This window comes from Microtus ochrogaster, chromosome 7 (genome assembly GCF_000317375.1).
Source record: "Microtus ochrogaster isolate Prairie Vole_2 chromosome 7, MicOch1.0, whole genome shotgun sequence".
Taxonomy (NCBI): domain Eukaryota; kingdom Metazoa; phylum Chordata; class Mammalia; order Rodentia; family Cricetidae; genus Microtus; species Microtus ochrogaster.
This window is the reverse complement of record NC_022014.1, coordinates 22,358,603-22,376,978: the sequence shown is the minus strand read 5'-3', so window position 1 is coordinate 22,376,978 and position 18,376 is coordinate 22,358,603. Positions and strand designations below refer to the sequence as shown.

The 18,376-nt window shown below is 39.9% G+C and overlaps 1 protein-coding gene across 2 annotated transcripts in view; it reads right to left on the bottom strand.

Moving 5' to 3' along the window:
- Positions 1-18,376, bottom strand: part of Gosr1 (golgi SNAP receptor complex member 1) — a 34,802-nt gene that overhangs the window by 9,871 nt on the left and 6,555 nt on the right. For both annotated transcript variants that reach the window (XM_005349512.3, XM_005349513.3), the window contains exons 4-7: positions 18,083-18,190; positions 13,403-13,494; positions 12,118-12,192; positions 2,841-2,870 (exon numbers count right to left, since the gene is read on the bottom strand). In XM_005349512.3, coding sequence (XP_005349569.1) covers positions 2,841-2,870; positions 12,118-12,192; positions 13,403-13,494; positions 18,083-18,190 — 305 coding nt within the window. The remainder of the gene's footprint in view (positions 1-2,840; positions 2,871-12,117; positions 12,193-13,402; positions 13,495-18,082; positions 18,191-18,376) is intronic.

The window sequence follows — 18,376 nt, the reverse complement described above, 5'->3', positions numbered from 1 at the left end:
CAGTACCGTATTACTTGTACATGGTGCATCTTAAGTTTTTAAAAACTGCTTAACATTTTAAAAAATGCTCCTGGATAGTAAAAAAATTACAAATTCACAATAAAACAGATTCAGACAGACCACTAAATGGATCACAATGTTGGATAAATGTACGTAGACTTAAAAAAAATATATAAAAAAATAAAGTTAATGTCTTAAAAAAAAGGTAAAGTCTTTAAAGAGACAGAGTACAGATAGTTATAGATTAAAAAAAATAAAAAAAAATAAGCCACATAAAAATAAAAAATTCAAAAAAATTCTAAATTCTTTATATTATTGTGCTTTCTTTAAAATTTTTAACTGTAAAGGAGCTAAGTACAGAGAGACATTTCATTATATGGGCTGCCAAGCTAAACCAAAATGGATATAAGGGTATTACGATTTCAAAATTTGGGTCTAAGGATATGATGCTTTAAAAAGGGTCTTCTTTTGTTTTCACAGAGGATCAGACCCTATGGATGACATCTATCCCGATATGGTATGATAGACCACGTCCTCCTAAAAGGTTCCTGTACACGCCTTCAAAAAATTGCTTCGCTCAACTGCCAACTGAGGTGACCCTGACACACAGGTTATACCATAAAAGACCTAATTAACGACGCCCCCATTCAGCAAAAAACAGTTTAAAAAAAAAAACTGCACCCATATTCCCAAAATATTGTTTATAAATGTTCTTTTACATTTAAAGGAAAAAATAATATAGATATAAATAATTTACATTGGTATGGATTTTAAGGTCAATTTTGTTATATGTATATGTATGTCTGATCTTAAATAAGGTGTTGTGATTGTGTAGTTCATTTTTAAAATGTAATGTATAATTAAAAAATATAGGTTGTTGATGAATAATCACAAATAATAGTCAAGTTTGTGATAATGTTACTTAGATTTTCTGGATGTATAGAGATATATTTCAGTTAGATAGACATTCTTCATATCTTTCAAGGACTACAAAATATGGCATTTTAAATGTTTTAATAACTTAGGGTTTTTCATGACAATGAGACATGTCTGCTCCTGGCGGCACCAATCTACTTCTTATTTCAACAACCAACACTGTAACTTCATGACTGAGAAGACAAGGAATGCGTAAGGAGACACCTAGAAGAATATTTACTGAAGCATTTTGGAATAGTGTGTGGGGGGAGGCAACAAAAATATTAGAAGCACCCTACAAAGCCAGTGACCTCAAAGAACAAAATCAGAAAGGCATAGGATGAGCTCAGTTTGGGACAGGCTATTTGGAAAAATCAGGGAGTAGTTGTCCAAAGAGCTGGTCAGGAGATGGTCACTCAGGCTAGGAAGGGCAATGAGAGTTACTGACAGGCGAAGGGGCCATATGTCAAAAGAGGCAGAAGAATTGACTATCTTTTCTGATGCTGCCACAACCCAGAAAGCTAGCTGTGGCCAAGGAAGGCTACGGGCAAGTTGTCTCTAAAGCACACAAACTCCACACTGGTGGTCTTGTAAATGGCCAGTTCCAGGAGCGTGATGAAGGCTAGGCCATGTCATGAAGATCCTAGAATCCAGGCCATCATTTAGGAGCTGAGATTAGAGGCATGTGCCATTTGGCTCAGAGGAGCCTTTGAAAGTATCAGGAAGACATGAAAGCAGTAGGAGCATCAGAAAATGACCAACTTCTGCTTGAAATTACAAGGGACTTGAATAAAGCACTCCTACTTTAACTAGCTTTGTGGTCTTACAGAAAGTAACAGAATTCAAACCCATGCTGAGTAAGGAGGACAGTCTGAAATACACAGGCCTCTGTTTTTAAAGGGGGACTACCATTATCTCACGTGCACTCTGACTCACAAGTGGATAGACATTAAAAAATAATTTCCACAAAGCACTTTGTATTCCTTGGAGAATGGATATTACATTAAATTATTACCTTGTTGAATATGCATGATTTCCAGTACCACATAAAGTCTATCTAAACATATTTTCCCAAATCATCCCATCATCTGGAGCTGAGTTGAGTGAAATGAAGGCTATTATTTCAAGTGTCAAATACTTAGAGACAAAACATAAGCTTCATAAAATATATGTTTTAAAAACAATAAATCATTCATATGCTTACTGGAACTTCAGATTTCTTACCAGTACCATAAACTAAGCATCCTTACATATTAAACATTGATTTACCTTGTGTATATGTGTGTCTGTGTCTGCACATATCATGTGTACACATTAAACATTAACTTACCTGTGTATATGTGTGTCTGTGTCTGCACATATCATGTGTACACATTAAACATTAACTTACCTGTGTATATGTGTGTCTGTGTCTGCACATATCATGTGTACACGTGAGTGTTTCTGTGCCACCTGTGCGCGCAGGTCAGAGGAATACTGACAGGAGCTGGTTCTCTTCTTCCACCACACAGGCCCCACAGTCCGGTCATCAGATTTGGTGGCAAGCACCTGTATCCTCTGAGCCACCTCACTGTCTCAGACGCTGGTTTAGTATAAATGCTGTGGCTCTAGAGCTATAAAGAGATTCTGATCTGGGGATCTGAGTCCTCAATATTACTTATTAGTCATGTGACCATAGGCACAGCCTTGATTTCTTTTTGTTCTGGAGATGGAATCTACTGGTCAATGTCTATCTCATGAACCAGTTACTAAGATTAAATGTCCCTTATAAAGAAAGGCCACAACAGATATGCATTACCATCTAGTGAAATTTTCATCTCTTAAGGTACATGACTTGACCTTTACTCTAGTGAACAGTGTTGACTTGATCTGTTAATTAAGTGTGCAAACAAACAGCAATGAAGTAAAACAAAAACCATCCCTACCTTATTGTTTCTTCTATCAGACGATCAGAGCTGAAAAAAAGAAAGAAAATTCAAAATTTGTAATTATTAAACGTATACTTAAAAACATTTATTTTTTTCTATGTTTATAAACTTTACAGCCTTTTCTATACACAGAATAATGAAGATCCATTTTTTGTGCATCTAGAGAAAATCTTAAACTTTGAAATTAATTCAGCCACATGTGAAGTAATTTACATTTTGCTCTTACCTGTCTACTTAAACCATCTGGTTTTTTCATGACATTCCTAATTATTAAATTCTGGCTAGTTTTAACGACAGCATTAAAAAGTGAAAGTTCTTCAGCCCAGATAACTCAAAGCTGTCACTACTATCCACTCAAAAGGTAAGGATCACAGCCACTTCTTGAGCCGAGGAGATGAACGCAGCTCTAGGCCTCTAAGCAGCAGTATTCAGACCTCACAGCTCCTTCCTTTTGGGGGAAATAGTTTTGTTTATTTTGAAACAAACGAACGAACAAACACAGCTAAACCAAATCTCAGCCCCTGAAACTTTAGAGTCCAAGAGTGTGAATAAGGAACAAACAAGCCCAACACCTCACACCACGGAAGAACGAGACAACCCAGGAGGAACGCACAGGAGAGAAGCTAGGGGCTTAGTAATGGCCTTTACCAAGCTTAACATCAGAAGGCACAGAACAAATTTCCAGAGTTCAGCGTGTGTGGCAGGTGTAAGGCATGTTCTAGCACAGAAATAAACACTTGCTTCTCCCCAGCTACTTCCTTCCAAAAGAGTGACTCTGTTCACTCTATAAAACAGAACACTGACATGAAGTTCAATAAAGATGAGTTCCATAGGATGCCATAAAAACCTTGCATAAGTCAGACAATTAAAAATTTAAAAAGTAACAAAGATAGTGACTAAAAGCCAGATGTCCTAGACGTCACTACAAAGACCAGGCTGGCCTCACACTCAGAGATCCCCCTGCCCCTGCCTCCTGAGTGCTGGGATCACAGCTGTGTGCCACCATGCCTGGCTTACTTCAAATTAATTTGATCAAACATTTTAGTAAGTAAAATGGAGCAGTTGGAGTCAGCAGGCATGTTTAACTGTGGCAAAAATGAAATGCCCCCAAGTCTCCGTTTATTCTCTGTTACATGACTGTGTTTTAAAGGTCTGGAGGGCTGGGATTGTAACTCAGGGTGTACAAACTGGGTGCAATGGCACATACCTGGAACTCCAACACTTGGAAAGTAGAGGCAGGAGGATTGGAAGCTGATGGTTATCCTTAGCTACAGAAAGAGTTCTAGACCAACTTGGTATACCAGAGACCTTGTCTCCAACAAACAAATAAACAAACAAACATGACTGGGAACCTAGAAAACCAAATAAATCACAACATTCTACTAAATAGCACTTTGTAATTGGTTTCTTCCTCTTATATAGAGAGTAAGAGCTAACCAAAAATACATTTTTTTTTTTCTGCTCAACCTACATTATGGTCACGGTTCAAGCATGTAGCTGTCCGAACCGATCTCATGGAATTTTCCTACCATAAAGCTCACAAGCAATAATCTAAGTGCAAACTGCTGGCAAAGGCATGAACCTAAGGTATGCTTGATCTCCATCGAGCATTCTGACGTCCCCGAGGAGCTCTTTGGTTTAGGGTCTCCTTTCACAGGTCTAAAGAACAGCAAGAACTCTAAGTCACAGCCTCTCTCAAATCCCTCGTGCTTAACATAAACAACTTACACATCTCAAAGTCTAGCCTGAAAGCTGTATCCTTCTGAAGCTTCCCCAGACACACCAGTGTACACAGGCAAAATCAATTCTTCTTTACATCATAATAGTATGCCCTCCCATCAACTTATTCAGGAATATAATGTACTTCAGATATTGTGCGACAGAGAAAGAAAAGGTTTTCACATCAATTCTCACGTAAGACCTTGAAAACCCACTCTCTCAGGATATTACACTGATGTGTTGTTTACTACTTCTCTAAGCAGTGTGAGTTCCCAGGGGTAGGGACTGAGTCTGATGCATCTTTGACTCTCCAGAGTCTAGTACAATACCTAGCACACAGGAGATGCTCATTAAATGCTTAATAAATGAATGAATAACGAGTAACAGACACTTCTTGTACTAATAAGATATCAATCAGGATTAGCAATGAAATAATCCTTATAATCCTTATAAGATTTCTGCAGAAGGATACACACACACATTTTTATAATCACAATTTTATAATCCATCGTGACAGCTCCTCCATTTGAAGCCTTGTTTAAGAAAGTTGTATGCCAAAAAAAAGGAAGAAAATCATGTGCCAACTGAAAACAGATTTGATTTCACTACTGATCTAACAAGTTCAAAATAAAGAAAAACGAGCGTGTGTAACATAGCTCCTAACTGTGAGCCAGCTATGGGCAAACTACAGTGTGCCTACAGCTCTTGGGAAGTGGAGGCAGGAGGGTTCTAATTGTAAACCAGCTGTGGGGCAAACCTATAGTTTCCCACGTTCTTGGGTGGTGAAGGCAAGTGGATCAGAAGTTCAAGGTCATCTTGGCTAACCGGATCATTCTGCTTTGTCATTTATTTCAGTATTGTAGGTAACTGGATCACTAGGGACAAATCTGTAGCAGGGAACCTTTAGCTATCCCATGAATGGAATGAAAGACATAATGAGACAAATGCCACCAGTTCTCGTAAGCTAAAATTCCAATTCTCTACTATGCAAATGACCCTGGCAAGCTCAGAGATTCTTTAGAATTTCTTCAATGTACTTCCCAGATTTTCACTTCAGAACACTGCTGTCTGAGGAAGACTTAAATATCATCATGTCCTTCTTGTAACATTGATTGACTCTGAAATTAGGAGGCAAACTAAAGTTTTTATTTCCTTTTAGTTTTATCTGTCTGGCGTGTGGTCATAGCAATGATAAACACTTTTTTTTTTAAATCAAATAATGCTTTGTAAACATTTTCTCTCTGGTGTTTTCTCCTTGGAGTAACATTTCACACATGCATACACAAAACCAAAGAACATGCATGTATGCACATAAATTGCCTCCTTGTAGCTACATGTGAATAACAACAAGCAGCAAATATGAACTTAGGAGCAAGGCTGATGTGTAAGTCTGCTGTCCAGACGGTGACTGTGACTATTAACCAGTCAGCCAGGCTTCCCTGCCAGCAACCCCACAGCATGTAACACTCAGTAACACTCAAGTCTTTCAACAAAACTACATGAGTTAATGGAGTTCATAAACACTCCAGAAAGCTAAGGTCAGATCCTTAAATACCAGGAATCTACATTACTTCACTCATTGATGTAATAGCTGACAATTATATAACTTGAATTCTATGATACTTATTAAACAACCTAAAATGCAACCATGTAGAAAAATTTTAGAGACTTATTTTTATTATTAATTATGCTAATTATGTGTGCATATGCATGTTCCTGAATGCAGGTTCCTGTGAAGGCCAGAGGCATTGGTTCTCTTGTAGTTAGTGTTATTGGCAGTTGTGAACTGCCTAATATGAGTGATTGGGAAATGAAATTCCAGTCTTCCGCAAGAGCAGCATGTACTCTAAACTGCTAAGCCATCTCTCCAGACCCCTACACACACATATAAAAGGTTGTTTAGTGTAGTCTCTTTCTCTTTTAGTATTTACTTTTCTTGTCTTTTTGGTTGTGAGCTTAGCCTTCAATTTCAATGTTTGAGCTATCTGTACAGACCTACTATTTACGTCTGTTAATCTTACACATGTACTGTATGCAGGAAGGACTGGCAAAGTCTCGGCATGCATTATCTTAGCGACCCTGTGCAGTCTATGCCATCCACATTACTTTGAGGAGCAGCACAGGAACATCAAATCAGAGGACCTGGGCTCAAATCTCTGTGAGTTCCAGACCAGCCAGTACTAACTACCCAGTAGGATCATGTCTCAAAAAAGAAAGAAAAAAAAAGTCTACTGTGGCTATAACTAGGTTAGTAGAGTGCTTGCCAAGCATGCATGAAGCTCTGGGTTCAACCCCCCGTATTACATAAGCTGGGCATGGAAGCACACACCTGTAATCAGCACTAAGTATAGGCAGGAGAAGCACAAGTTCAAGGTCTTTGACTACAGAGTGGTTTCGAGGCGGCCTAGGATATACAAGACCCTGTCACAAAACAAATCGAGCCTACCTAAAATAATTCTGCAAAAAAACTTTAGAGTATACAAATGACATGGTTGGTAAAATTTAAAATGAAATTAACAATACCAAAACCCTAAACATAACTGAATAATGTCATATGGAAAACAATCAACAGTTAAAAGGCTTTAAATAAAATAATTATTTCTTCACTCACAGACATGGTTAGACCTAAGGTAACGGATAATGTGTATATTCTCAATGTCTGCTGAGTTGGTAACAAAATGAAAGCAAATGAAAGTTATCAACTAAATACTGTGATCAATCTTATTTAAGTATGACATGCTTTGTATAACAGCACTATATCTGAAAAGTTACTGGAGATAAATTCTTTGGAATTTTAGAATGCTTTAAAAAAGATTTATCTATTTATTTAATTTATTTATTATGTATACAGTGTTCTGTTTGCATGTATGCCTGCAGAAGAGGGCACCAGATCTCACTATAGATGGTTGTGAGCCACCATGTGGTTGTTGAGAATTGAACTCAGGTCCTCTGGAAAAGCAACCAGTGCCTTAACCTCTGAGCCATCTCTCCAGAATGCATTTAACTTTACAAAATGACTTAACTTTAATGGCATCCATCTTTATGTAACACGGCTCTCATTCGATTTTAAAAGTGAAAAATTGAAGAGAAGCCAAGCAATGTGCTTTCAGAGTAACTGGTCTTTCAGTTCTCTATAAAATCAGGCCACGACGGTTCCTTGTTACAACAAATATAAAAATTTAAAGAAACACTCCCAGGAAAGAAAGGCAATGGGGCGTGGGACAAACACCAAACATAGGAAATGTGTGCTGAGTAAAGCTGTACTATTAAACAGTGATGAGACCTCAACCTACATTCTCTCTGAGTCTTGTTTCTTCCTCTGTACAGAGGGAGGCTTCTGAGAGACTTACTCAGGAATTTAAACTTCACACTTTCTCTCTGTGTGCGCAGGCACACATGTCAGCGGACTCGTGAAGCAGGCAGGGTATCAGGTGTCCTCCTTCTAGCACTCTCTGCCTGTTCCTTTGAGGTAGGATCTCTCCCTGAACATGGGCTCATGTTTCCCAGCTAGGCTGGTGTCAGAAAGCCGCAGTGACCCTGGCTGCATGCTCCAGTGCTGGGTCACTGAACCGTGGGACCACATCTGACTCCGATGTGTAAGGGCAAAATCTAGGTCTTCACGGTTGTGCAGCAAGTACCTTAACCATAAGCTATCACTCCAGCCCCAGAATTGAACATTTCAAAAGGATTGCACAGGGAATCCATTTTACAAAGCAAAACATAACCGGTTACATTAATATTCCCTATAGTTCTTAAAATTAATTTAACATTTGAGTGTGTATAGTAAGTATTCAATAAATATTTAGAGAATAACTGAATGAATAAAGTAAGTCTTCTACACTAGGGTATGGTATATATTCACATTACATTATACATTAAGAAAACAGAACGAACAGCCTTGCTGAGAACCACCAACTCATAGAAGCAGGTATTAAAAGTTAACAAGCAACAATAGGGCTGGAGAACCAAACATGCTAACAGCAGGCTAAGTTTTGCCTTATGAAATTTATATCAAGGAGGGTCTGATAGGGAAAAGATAGAAAGAACAAACCATTAGACATTGTCATAAATGCTTCAAGGGAAACAAGAAAGAAGCTTTATTAAGCCATAGCAAGGGGAGGCTGGCTGAGTTAATGAGTAGGAACAGCTTCCTAGAAGGGACAAGCAAGCACAGAACCTAAACTTGTCAACAAACAAGCTCTCTGGAAGAGTAAGAAAACAAGTGGATAAGCAAAGCAAAGGCACAAAGAAGACAGGAAAAGGCCTTGGTATCTGAAAAAGGAGACAGGCCCGTGCGTCAGGTGCCAGCTGCAAGGGAGAAGTGATTCGATGAAGCAACAGAGTGAAGACAGTTAGGAAAGGTGAGCCCACATGGAGGGCACTACAGACCTAGTAGTGCTAATTCACCTGAGGAAACGGGGAAGGAAGGAAATACTGAAGTAAAACCTCCTTCAGGAAGTGGATGAGGTGAAAAGGCCCTCTTAAGCACACTCCATCTGTTTAGAGTCTGTAGTCTAGCAGACAGCAGAAAAGTCCAAAAGGATGCTAACAGTGGGTAAGAACTTCGCTGAGGCCCCAAGAACACCACATTCTCTCTGGTAGTTTTCCAACTCCTCTGGCAGCAAGAATGATTTATGCCTCTCGTTGAGCTGATTATAGTGAGCCACCTACTGGCCCAGGGACATTCAGACTGCTTGCCCTTTGTCTACAAATATCCACACAATTTAAAACGGGAAAACCTTACCAGAAAGGAACCCCTGAGCTGGACGCACTCACTGGTAAGCCCTACATACCTAAGAAGGAAACAACATGCTCTTTCAGAAAACAGGAAGGCGATACATCCCAAGTCACTTAAAAGGGGCAACATTACTCGTGATAAAAATCACACAATGACATTTCCAGAATAGAAAACTATTCATTTTTCTATTTCATTAGAATAATGCAAAATTCCTTAAAATAAGTCTAGCAGTTACAGAAAAGAAATATTTTGTGATCAAGTGGGATTCCAGGAATTCAATATTGGCTTAATGTTTGAAAATAATGTAATTCATCATATTACAGTAATTAAGGAGAAACGATTATTCCCTTCAATAGTTAACTAATTAATTAAAAAACTGAACCCCATTAATGATAAAAACTATTATCAAGAAGAAGCCTGGAAACAATCAGCTCAATGGCAATAAAACAACAATGAACCCTTCTGAACCCTTCCTTACGCCTGGATCTAAGTTCCTGAGTAACACTTGCTAATAAGAGAAACCGAGTATGCTTAGTAAAGTGGCCGAGCTCAGGAACGCATCATGACAGATGCTAACCCTAATGAGGTACAGTGATGTGAGCAACAAGGAAACTACAGTCCTAGACAAACCCCTACTTGCATCTGAGTCCATGTTGAGGAAGAAAATAAAACATACAAAAAGACAGCTCTTTCTTACAGATCTAAAATCATTGTAAGAAGGACTGATGAAACCAAACCACCAAGAGAAAGATCATTGCAGTCTGAGTAAGCTCAGACATGAATGCTAAACTTATTGACAACATTTTGAGGAGAAACAGTATTTGTGGAGTCTCCAACCATCTTATATCTATTTTTTTTTTAAAATTAGGGGTTGGGGGTGGGGCTGGAGAGATGGTTCAGCAGTTAAGAGCACTGACTGCTCTTCCAGAGGTCCTGAGTTCAATTTCCAGCAACCACATGGTGGGTCACAGCTATCTGTAAAGCGATCTGATGCCCTCTTCTGGCATGCAGGTGTATATGCAGATAGAGCATCATATATAAATAAATCTTTACATATTATTTAAAAAAATAATAATAATTAGGGGACTGAGAGGGCTCAGCAGTTAAGAGTAACTGATACCCTTACAGAGGACTCGAGTTCAGTTCCCAGTCCTCACATGGTGTCTCACAATCTTTCATACAAGTCCACAGGTCTAGCACCCTTTTCTGGCCTCTCTGGGCACCAGGAGTGCATGCAGTACACATACATGGAGGCAAAACAGTCACACACATAAAATTACATTTTTATTTATCTTGTGTGCATCCATGCGTATGTATGTGTGTGAATGTGCACGCACACGTGTGTGTGTGAGTGTGTGTGTGTGAGTGTGTGTGTGTACACAGGTGTCACAGCATACAAGCAGAGGTCAGAGGACAGCTTATATGAGTTGATTCTTTCCCTCCACCATGCAGGTCTTTGGACTGATCTCATGTCATCAGGCAAGTACCTTTATCCACTGAGCCATTTCTCCAGCCCTGCTTCTATTTTAGGACAAAATCTCAATATGTTGTTCAGTCTTGCCTCAAATTTATTTATTTATTTATTTATTTATTTGTTTGTTTGTTTGTTTGTTTGTTTGTTTTTCAAGACAGGGTTTCTCTGTGGCTTTGGAGCCTGTCCTGGAACTAGCTCCCATATAGATCTCATTATACTTATTACAACAGGAAATATAGTTATTATAGTGTATACACACACACAGTCACAGGGCTGGTGTGTACTAAGTGACAGTATGCTTGCCCAACAAGCAGAAGAATCCCTCTTCCATCTTTACTGGAAGAGAAAGAAAGCATTAATCATATCCAGCTGTGAAGCCTGCAAGCCACAATAATGAATGGCCCAGCAAGACATGGCCACTGGTGCAACAGTGGCATGAACACCACAGGAGTAACCATTTACTTTCTGAGTGGATTTAAGGCCCGCTCCACCAGATGAAATCTGTACCAGCCACCACTATGAGGATAAGTACTTATGGCTAGATAGATCAGAGGCTATAGGAGAGAATTTACTATTATTCTGACAAAAGGACTTAATAATATTAAAGCAACTCCTAATGACATGGCTATATCCATGGATTAAGGCACTCCTCAATCCTCAAAAAAGTTTCTGCTTGCAGTAGGTGATGATTAAAACAGACCCAAAACTGGCCAAGATGCAGAGAATAAGAGTTTTCAGCCCCAAAGGGATTATATATGCTACACCCCTCTTCCACTGTGGAAGACAGGGCAGAAAAGTGTGAAAGCCAGAGTTGGTTGACGGTGACAAGGAAACAGTGTCTTCTGAATGCAGCAGGGGAAGCACACACAGGAGCTCACACCAGTTGTGACATATGCACAAGGTCTATGCAAGCCCAAGTCAGACCAGATGCCAGCACAGACAGGGGAGTTAGGTGTGAAGTTCCAACTCTGAAGAGGAGCTATTGTCAACACCATATATCCTTCATCCAAACATTTTCTGCTGAAATCTTGGGAAACAATTTTTTGTTTGTTTTTTCCATTTGATATTTAGCCTTACTACTCTCTATAAAGCTTCTTCAATAAAAAAGTGGTAAGAGACCACATAAATTATCAGTATTATTATTATGGATACCGTTAATAATTTGCAGTAAGGATAACAGCAGCATAGCAGCAGGCAGCAAAGAGCAGAGTAAAATCCTCAAAGGGCATTTTTTAATTAAGGCTGATGAGCTGCCACCCATTTCTACTGAACCCACTTGGAGCATGTAAATTAATATAATAAATAAAATGTCTTTATAAGCACAGAAAGCAGGTAGCACTCACTTTCGAAGGTGGTCATGTTCTTTCAGAAACAGTTCAGTTCTCCTGTTGTTTACTCCAGACCCACTTTTATATGATCTAGAACAATGTCAAGAAAAGGCAAGAACATTTTAGAAGATACAGTACCATTAGGTTAAGGGACTAACTAACCCCAGTTAGACCATAATTTCCAACAATCAGAATATAATGTTTTCCATTTCTCTTGAAAAATACTACCAGAGATGTAAAAGATACATGTTTCTCCAGTTTAGATTTCGGGGTTTTCTGTTTTTCAAACCAACCCACTCTTCTTGAGGGGGATCTGACTTTTCCTTTGTATATGATCTGCATTATTTTCTCTAGCAGAAGCAAAACTTTAGACTAATCAGCACACAGCACCCGGCACCCTAGGCAAGAGAGCTACTCAAACAGTGTCATCCTTCACAGCAGGGTCAGTCCCTCACCACCCAAGCCCAAGGAGCACTGGAACCCAGCTATGCATGCTTTAGGATTTCCACGTTAACTGCCAGCACAATAAAGTTACAAAAGTGACATTTACTTCTACCAATATTATTATTTTCCTGCTTTCCACTAGTAATAAAATTTTTTTTTCCTTTTCCTTCTTAGTTTCTTTTTTTCCTTTTCCTTCCTTCCTTCCTTTCTTTTTTGGAGGCAGGGTCTCTCTATGTAGCACTGACTGTCCTGGAAGTCACTCTGTGGAACAGGCTAGCCTTGAACTTACAGAGATCCACTGGTCTCTGTCTCCCGAGTGCTGAGATTAAAGGTGTGTGCCACCACAACTGTCCTTTAAGAACAAATGTTTTAAAAATCCTGAACTGTACCAATGCCTACAAAAAGAGGATGATGTGGGTATGGGAGAAAAGACCAAGATCATTGTAAAATGTTAAAGGTTCTTAGTTTCATATAAGGCTTTGACTTTTATTAAACCTGGAAACACTTACTCACATACAAACAACATTTCAGAGTTTCAGGGATGTTAACAGCTTTCTGAATATAGAAAGCTAGGGCAACAGAGAAGTGAATGACAGGGAAACGGACAATCATGCCATTCCTGGCATGGGCAGGAAGGGATCATTCAAGCTGGACTGAAGATCAAGGTTGGCAAGGGAAGACTGGGAGGTGGCAAAGTAGATTCAGCCCATATTGTAAAAAGGCACAAAGGACAATGGAATGGAAATCAGAAACCACAAAACCTAAATCCTGGTTTTGCTACTTGCTTTGTGATTAACCACAGATGTAGCCTAAATCCACATAAACATTCTATACGGTAAGAGGAAAGGTAACTTACTCAATGTCTTTTCGTACTGATCCCATCAGATTCTCCCTTTCTCGTACTGCCATAAAGTTTGCTTTGGTTTTATGGAATTCATGTGTATAATCCTGAAATAAATCAACATCCAGTCTCAACACAACTATGGATGAGCTTTTATCCTTCTAAAGTAGCTGTGCACGGTCATCAGGTTACATATTTCAAACACTAAGCACCCTACCACCTGGTACTTGATCACATAAAATGTAAAGGTAAAACTCTAAGACAAAATGACTTCAAGTAGCATAGGTAAAAGAAGGGAGAGATTTTTCTACTTAGTGTTGTACTTAATAAGACTTATGGTTTATTTTTTTAAACCCTTGCCTCCATCCCCATCTTCCCCTCAGTGCTGGGGATCCAACCTAGGACGCTACAAATGCAAAAATGTTCTACCACTGAGCTACATTGTCAAATGTAGCTGAGTTCATTGTCAAATAAGTTTATAGTTTTGTCCATTTTCCTATTGTCTCTCTTATTTACATTAATTCTGTGTATATTAAACAGATGAGTCATTTGTTGTAGCTTCTGACATTAGATCTTCCTTAGCTCGTCACTGCTCAGAAATTAAAATTTCATCCAGGCTCTATTCAAAACTTTGGTAGTTTTTCTTTCCTCCCTCCTTTCTTACGCTTTTTCTACTTTTTAATCTTTGGTGTTGGGGAGGAGAGGAGGGAGGGAGAGGAAGAGGGAAGGAGGGGGGAGAGGGAGGGACGGGAGAGAGGGGGAGATAGAGATTTGCCAGTTAAACACTACCTGATCCCTGCTAGGCTGTAAAAAGCTAGGTTTTGATAGTGTAGCCTGTAATCCTAGCAGTGAGGAGGCAGAGAAGAGAAGAGCCCTTGGGCTCACTGGCCAGTCATCCTAGCCAAACTGGCAGGCCCCAGTTCCTAGTGAGACCCTTCCTCAAAAACCTAAAGAACTACTAAGGAACAATTAACTAACAAAGGTTGACCACTGACCTACACACACACACACACACACACACACACACACACACACACACACACGCACGCACCTATCTTCAGAGAGTTTTTATAATTTATGCATGCATGTGTGTGGGTGCATGTGTGCAGGTCAGAGGACATCTTTTTTGCAGGTGTTCGTTCTCTCCCTCCACCTTGTGGTGACCCAGGTCTGAACTCAGGTTGTCAGGCTTGGCAGACAGTGCCTCTACCCACAGAGTCACTTGGTTGGCCCCTAGAAACAAACTATCAATTATCCTCGTTTTAAACAGGCCTTAACATGTAGTTGAATCAAATGCTCATCTTCACTTTCAGAACTGTATTAAGCTTTATTCCTGGTTATTCTTGGGATTCTAAATGAACTCTGGTAGCATCTCACCATTCTAAAGTAAGTAAAGGACATCTGGCTTGGCTGGTGCGCACCTGCCATCCCAGTGCTTGCGAGGTGGAACAAGATCAGGAATTCAAGGACAGTTTGTGCTAAAAGAAACTCTGCCTCAAAATAAAACCAATTAATTAAAAGAAAGAAAGAAAGAAAGAAAGAAAGAAAGAAAGAAAGAGAGAGAGAAAATAAAGAGCTATATGGTCACACACCTGTAATGTCAGCATTTGGAGGCTGAGGCAGGAGGACTGAAAGTCAGGGGCAAGTCTAGACTACAAAGCTAGAGCATAGACTGCCCCAAACAAAAAAATCACTTCCCATGTACGCCTTTACATGTGTATGTAAGGTTGTTTCATTTACCCCACAAGAGGGCTTTGAACTCTTGATTCTCTTGACTCTACCTCCCAAGTACTAGGATTACAAGTGTACAGCATCACATCTGGCTCTGTGTGTGTGTGTGTGTGTGTGTGTGAGAGAGAGAGAGAGACAGAGACAGAGAGAGAGAGAGAGACAGAGACAGAGAGAGACAGAGAAGGTTTTCATTTTCTGGGGCTCAGGACTGAATAAGGGCCTCATTTATACTATTACTGTGCTGTTCCTAGCTCCCAAGCCCCTTTAATTATATTTTCTAATAGGTCATTATTTATATAGAGGATAATGGCTTGCTTTATATATATCATCTTTACTGAATTTGTTTCTAACTTTCTTGGTGTATCAGACATATATGATCTTATCATGCTACATATTAAGAATTTTGCCTCTTCCTTTCAAATATTGATCTCTCCGGTTTTTACTAACTGTACAAACAAACTCCAAAGCAAGTCAGACGTTTATGGTAGTTATAAGCACCCTTTTCTTCCTTCCTTCCTTCCTTCCTTCCTTCCTTCCTTCCTTCCTTCCTTCCTTCCTTCCTTCTTTCTTTTTTTGAGTCAGGATCTAATTTAGTCTACTTCAGCCTTTACCTTCTGACTCTCCTGCTCTTCCTTCTAAGTGCCGGCACTATAGCCCCGTACCAGTACATCTAGTTCTATGTGAGTTGGGAACTGAACTCAAGGATTTGTGTATAACAGGCAAGCATTCTGCCACCTAAGTTGTATCCCCAGCTCCCCCCACCCCCCTTTTTTTTTTTTCGAGACAGGGTTTCTCTGTGACTTTGGGGTCCCCTTTTCTTTAGTAAGAATGCTTTCAGTGTTTTATCATTGGTCATAATCCTAGTTCTCAACCTGACATTCATATTTTTGCATTAGGCAAATTATTTTTAGTCCTTCTTTATGTGTGTTTGTGAATGTATGTGTGGTAGTCTGAAAAAAAGCGAGTGGCACTATTAGAAGATATAGCCTTGTTGGAATAGGTATGGTCTTGTTGGAGGAAGTGTCACTGTAGAGGCGGGCTATGAGGTCTCATATATGTGTAAGTCATGCCCAGTGAGACAGACCATTTCCTGTTGCCTCTGCAAGATGCAGAACTCAAAACTATCTCTCCAGCACCATGTTTGCCTGCATGCCATCCTGACCCACCATGATGATAATGGACTAAATCTCTGAACCCTAAATGAGTCACCCCAATTAAATATTTTTCCCTTTTATAAGAGTTGCTGTGATCATGGTGTCTCTTCACAGCAAATAAAAACCCTAACTAAATTGGGCGGTGGTGGTGCACACCTTTAATCCTAGCACTCGGGAGGCAGAAGCAGGCAGATTTCTGTGAGTTCGAGGCCAGCCTGGTCTAAAAGTTTCCAGGACAGGCTCCAAAGCTACAGAGAAACCCTGTCTTGAAAAACAAAACAAAAACAGCAAAAAGAAACCCTATCTCAGGCAGCGAAGGTGCACACTTGCACTTCTGGAGACTAAACTTGGGGCCTTGTGCATGCTAATCACAAATTCTACCACTGAATTATAATTCTATTCATTTTGTTGTTGTTGTTTTCTTCCCCTCTCCCCCTTAAGACAGGGTCTCACTAGGTAGCCCTGGCTAGCCTGGAACTCACTACACAGATCAGGTTGACTTTCAACTTGTGGCAATCCACCTGCCTCTGCTTTGTAGGTGCTGGGATTATAGCTATGTGCCACCGTACTCAGATTCCTATTTGTGGACCAGCAAGATGGCTTAGTGGGTAAGGGCACTACTGCCAAGCTTGATGGCCTGAGTTCAACCCCAAGAGCTCACATGTGCATGCACACACACACAAATAAATAATAAATGCAGGAAAGGAAACTTTCAAAAGATATTCCTATTTTTCTTTGTGTGTGTGTGTGTGTGTGTGTGTGTGTGTGTGTGTGTGTGTGCACGCACATGTTTGTGTTTCCTATATACATGTATGCAGAGGCCAGAATTGAATGTGGGCATCTTCTTCTATTGTTCTCCAGTCTTGGCTTCGAGAGTTGGCCAGCAAGTTCACAGGATCATCTGTGTCCATCTCCCACAGTGCTGGGAGTTAGAGGTACACGTGGCCATGCCTGACTTGTATACAGGTCCTAGGGATGTGAACTTAGATCCTCTTGCTTTCATAGCAAGTACTCTGACCAACCAGCCATCTCTCCAGGCTCTGACTATTGCCGCTGCCGCTACCAACAACAACCACCACCACCACCGCCACCACCTTCAGACATGGTCTCACTCCACAGTCCTGGCTGACCTGGAACACATTACGTAGACCAGGTTGGCCTTCAACTCACTGAACTGTAAGTGAGTCACCTCAATGCCTGTGACTCCTGAGTATATACCAATTTTTAAAGAGTCTAAATGGGCTGGAGAATTGGCTCAGTGGTTAAGAGCCTGGGGGCTCTTCCAGAGGACCTGGATTCAATTCCCAGCACCCACATAGCAGCTCATAACTCTCTTTAACTCCAGTTCCAGAGGATCTGGCACCCTCACAGACATACATGCAGGCAAAATACAAATGCACATAAAATAAAAATAAATAAATTATTAAAGAGTTCTTAAGTTATAAAGGTTGATTACTTTTCTCAGTAATAAAAAAGTTTGCCACCGGGTAGTGGTGGCACACGCCTTTAATCCCTACACTTGGGAGCCAGAGGCAGGCAGATCTCTGTGAGTTTAAGGTCAGCTTGATCTACAGAGTGAGTTCCAGGACAGCCAGGGCTATTATACGGAGAAACCCTGCCTTGAAAAACCAAAAACTTAAAAATAAAAATAAAAACTTTGCCTTCTAATTTGCACTTCTGTATTATAATACCACCTAATAAATCTTTAAACATTTACTGTGTTTTGTTATACTTTTGATATTCTAAACAGAGTTAACTAGCCCTCTCCCATGTTACCTTGATAACATAAATGTTTTGCCCAACACATCACCTGTAGAATGTCTCTATGTCGCTGCAACGTATGCATCAGTGCTGCGTTCAATGAGGGGACCCCTGCACTGTTGGTATATTCTGCCATTTTATCGTTTACCCCGGTGAGCTAGGAAGAAAAGGAGAAAATATTTTAAAAACCCCTAAAAATAACTCAAGTAAATTATATGCTTATATGTCCTCTTAGCTGACAGTAAGGTAAGACTTAGTCAGCATTTCCCACAAATGGCATCTGCTACAATCTGGATGGCTGCCACTAAAATGCAAGTGGTTGGAGGAAGAACACACCTTAGAT